This window comes from Salvia splendens, chromosome 2 (assembly GCF_004379255.2).
Source record: "Salvia splendens isolate huo1 chromosome 2, SspV2, whole genome shotgun sequence".
NCBI lineage: Eukaryota > Viridiplantae > Streptophyta > Magnoliopsida > Lamiales > Lamiaceae > Salvia > Salvia splendens.
Genome location: NC_056033.1, coordinates 6,419,398 through 6,423,806, shown reverse-complemented (window position 1 = coordinate 6,423,806; position 4,409 = coordinate 6,419,398). Strand labels below are relative to the sequence as shown.

Genomic DNA, 4,409 nt, shown 5'->3' with positions numbered 1-4,409 from the left:
GTAAAAATAATACTTATAACATTTTTCGTCATCCGTAGATATGTAGTTCTATTTATATGCTGTTTTAAGATATATGTGTGCATGACTAAATTTAGAAAGTCGCAATCTCATATCCGGACAAGTCCAAACTCATAGTATTTTTATTTTTCAGATTATTCTAAAAATATTACTCTGAAATATTAAAATAACTCTTGACTACTTGTAAGGCCAACTTGCCGATGAATATTAACTTAAAAAAGGAAGAGAGAGAATTTGCTATGGAATATGATCCGTATAATATATAGTTATTATAATGGTGAGGTCTCCATCCCAACTTGTAACGTCGACTTTTCAATGAAAAACAAACTTCCAATTTATGGTCCAAATATATTAATCTTTAGTGTATTTTATAATTCGAATATTCATATCGGTAGTTACATAGTATCACAACCACTAAAAACGCTCATTAAGTTTCTAAACTATAGTTCAAGAATATTAGTGATCATTTTTATGAAAAATCTTTTTCTCTAAATCATACTTTTAACATTCAAGTTACATTTTGGGAGTGCAACTCGTCTGTCGTTTGTATGGACTAATATATAAATAGGTTTGTTGTCAAATTAATTTTTGTATTATACATTTCTTTCAAAAAAATGTTTAGCATTGTAGTAGTAGTTTGTGCTGGAATAGTGCATCATAAAATCAACAAGAAAAAATAAACAAAAGTAAATGTTTAATCCACAATTCTAACCACTATAGATTTAAAAAAAGAAAAAAGAAAAAAGAAATGAAGTATAATACTAAAACATAAGTAAATGCGCACTACATATTACTCCCTCCGTCCCGCAATACTTGCACTTATTTCCTTTCTGGGAGTCCCAAGTTATTTGCACTCTTTCCATTTTTAGTAACAATTTATACCTACAGCCGTAATTGTTGACTTTGTCTATCACTCATTCCTTAATCTCCGTGCCCAAAAGGAAAGGTGTGAGTAGTGCGGGATGGAGGGAGTATAACTTTACCTGCTAGTGATAATTGGTTGTACAACAGCTCCAATCCAAATGAGAAGCTCTAAATAATAATTGCAAAATACACGACAAACAAAAAACACAAACTAGACGAACTAAAAGAAAGAAAATGTATCACACAAAAAAGCAAAACACACCAAAGCTATATAATTTATAAATTTCAATCTCTAGTTCTCCAATCCCCAACTCAATATATAAACAATACATTACTACTTATTGTAATCAAACTTCATTCTGTCCAAGACTCCAGTAAATCTCTGTATTTATTTTGATCATGATACCATTAATATATTATGCACTCTTATAAATAACCAGCATATTGGCCCAAATAAAAAATACTCTTTATTTTTAAAATTAAAATTCCAAATATGTTAGTAGCTGTTTATAAGCCCATATTACTAATCATGGAGTATTATTTAAGCCCAGCAACATTATGTTTGGCCCACTCCATAAATTAAAATTCAACGAGTAATAAATAAATTAATTAATTTATTTCTCCTTGTCCATCTCTCAGTCACTCTCTATCCCTCTCTCCGACTATCTGATTTCTGTTAAATCGAACACTACTGCGTTGTGAGCTGGTTGATTTCAATTACCATTTCCGTTGTTTTGATTCGAAATTCCATCTCCTTTGTGGTCGTCAGCTGAATGCATATTATATGTTCGATGAAATACTAAGCAATTGCCGGCGTGCTATAAGCAATATATAGGCGGTGAGTCAAGTTCAACTTTTTACAATAGATTGTTTTAGCTATATGCATCTCATTAATGATATGCTTTCCCTGTATTTTCAACAGCTTTTCGTTTATGTGGAGTTTTGATTGTAGTTTTTATTGTGTTTGAGTTCAATTTTTTTTGTTGTTGAAGCATATTAGGTTTTGGAGCTTCACAGATTTGAGTTAATTGGAATAGAAGCAATTTGAATATATGATGCTTCTCACAGGCAGAAATTGTAAAATTGTTCAACATTTGAATATCTGTAAGAGGCAGAGTGTTGCCTTGTTTTGCTCCTCTATAGAAATGGGTACACAGATTGAAAGAGTTGTTAGAATGATCAGTGACCATCCTTTTCCCGATCAACCGCTTCGTCCCACCTTACAACGCCAAATTCCCCCGACTGCCTTGTCACCCCCATTTGTTGAAAACGTTCTAGGTAGCTTGTTTGGTGCGCATACGAATGGCCTGAAAGCATATGAATTTTTCAAATATTGCCTTGATTGTAAGCTCTACGTTCCTAGTTCCGGTGCATTTGACAAAACGCTGCATATTCTTGCACGTATGCGTTACCTTCACAAAGCGTGGGAGTTATTAGAGGATATCAGGCGGAGCCACCCTTCCCTGCTCACGCTCAAGTCAATGAGCATAATGTTGTCCAGAATAGCGAAATCCCAGTCCTATGAAGTCACCATAGAAGCATTTGAGAAGATGGAGAAGGATATATTTCGAGGAAAGAAATTTGGCACAAATGAGTTTAATGTGCTTCTCCGAGCATTCTGCACCCAGCGTCAAATGAAAGAAGCGCGATCTGTTTTCCACAAGATGCATCCTCGGTTTCCTCCCAACACCAAGACAATGAATATTTTGCTGCTGGGATTTAAAGAATCTGGTGATATTACTGCAGTAGAATTGTTCCATCATGAGATGATCCGGAGGGGTTTTAAGCCAAACAGTGTTACGTATAACATCAGAATTGATGTGTACTGTAAGAAAGGGTGTTTTGGCGATGCTCTAAGACTTCTTGAAGAAATGGAACGTGCAGGTTTCTCTCCCTCGTTAGAAACAATAACCACGTTAATTCATGGAGCTGGGGTGGCTCGTAATATCTCAAAGGCTAAGCACTTATTTGAGGAAATTCTTAGGAGATCTCTACATCCAGACACTGGGGCTTATAATGCCTTGTTGAGTTCTCTCGTCAGATCAAAGGATGTGCACGCCGCAGCACAATTAATGGAGGAGATGGAAAAGAGAAACATTGAGCATGACAATGTCACTTATCATAACATGTTTTTGGGATTAATGAGATCAGATGGTATTGATGGTGTTTCTGCACTTTATACGAAGATGGTTAAGAAGAATTTCGTGCCAAAGACCCGGACAGTTGTTATGCTGATGAAGTTCTTCTGCCAGAATAGCCGGGTTGACCTGGGATTGGACTTGTGGAATTACTTGGTTGAGAAAGGGCACTGTCCTCACAGCCATTCACTAGACCTCCTGGTTACAGCTCTTTGCGCCCGAGGGAGAGTGGAAGAATCCATTGCTTGCTCTAAGCAGATGCTGGAAAGAGGTAGACTTGTGAGCGAGCGAGTGTTTCAAATGTTGGAGAGGCTTTTGGTGGAGATGGGGGAGTCAGAGAAATTAGAGGAATTGGAGTGTTTGATACAGAAGTTGAAGCAATTGTTGCCTTCACGTCCTGCAGATAATATGAATGATCGAATATGATCAAGTTTTAACTTTGTCTGGAAGAACCTACTATTTTCCAGAATTTTAGAAAGCAGAGGTAACCATTCCCCACAACAGAAACCGCCGGGACGGAGGCTGGCAGAACGTTCGAAAGAACAGGTAACCATTCCCGACAACAGAAACCGCCTAATGTGCAGTGATTAGTAGCTCCTTCTTTGTGACATACTATTAATGAGTAGAAGGGGTTGGGACATTAGACACATGTATCTTTATGTTCAGTTAATGATCCATCGATATATATTTCGACAATTTTGGAATTCTTTTCACATGTCACGGTGATGGAAAAAATTCCAATGAATCCGTCTTTCTTTATTTTCTCTCAAAATCATGATAATATTAGTAGTACAGTACTATAGTTAGTAATATAATATCCCTATTGTATTTTTCATTCTAGAATATATAAAAGTAAAAATAGAGAGACCTAATAGTTGAATCGAACCATGTCAACTTGGTGGGCAGCTTTCTTAACTCTCTGATTTGATTTTGTTCACAAAAGAAACTAGCTTCACTGAAAAACGTAAAAAACTAGGCACTACGGAGGACTCGAACTCGAACTCAAGACCATTGGCCTCAGGCTATACCTTTTATCACTTGGTCAACTCACACACGTCCATACCAAGGTGGATTAATATGCGGTGTGTCCAACCAATGAATATTTGACAAATGGAGAACCACATCCAACTAGACTTGAAATTTAATGCAGTTATTTTTAGAAGATATTCGTTAGACTAATTATATGGAAAATTGCATGATAATTAAATACTATATTAACATTATATTTATGGAAATTTGCATGATAATTAAATACTATATTAACATTATATTTTTTTCCATACTTAAATATAGGCATAATACAATGTGTATTTTCATATTAACGTTATATTTTTGTCCATACTTAAATATATGCATAATACAATCGTTTACATGATTGATTGTGAAAAA

General features: G+C 35.4%; 1 protein-coding gene across 2 annotated transcripts; it reads left to right on the top strand.

Annotated features, from left to right (window-relative positions):
- The first annotated feature begins 1,522 nt into the window (after positions 1–1,522).
- Positions 1,523–3,780, top strand: LOC121760328 (pentatricopeptide repeat-containing protein At3g61360-like). 2 transcript variants are annotated; one of them, XM_042156006.1, is made up of 2 exons: positions 1,523–1,720; positions 1,883–3,780. In XM_042156006.1, exon 2 carries the CDS (start codon positions 1,935–1,937, stop codon positions 3,444–3,446), a length of 1,512 nt encoding a protein of 503 aa, XP_042011940.1. In that variant the 5' UTR covers positions 1,523–1,720; positions 1,883–1,934; the 3' UTR covers positions 3,447–3,780. The 2 variants fall into 2 exon arrangements, with proteins under 2 accessions (XP_042011940.1, XP_042011943.1); XM_042156009.1 differs by having other exon boundaries at positions 1,875–3,780.
- Positions 3,781–4,409: the final 629 nt, after the last annotated feature.

Excerpts from the sequence above, each read along its gene's own strand:
- LOC121760328 (XM_042156006.1), top strand. The coding sequence starts at position 1,935 with ATGATGCTTCTCACAGGCAGAAATTGTAAAATTGTTCAACATTTGAAT.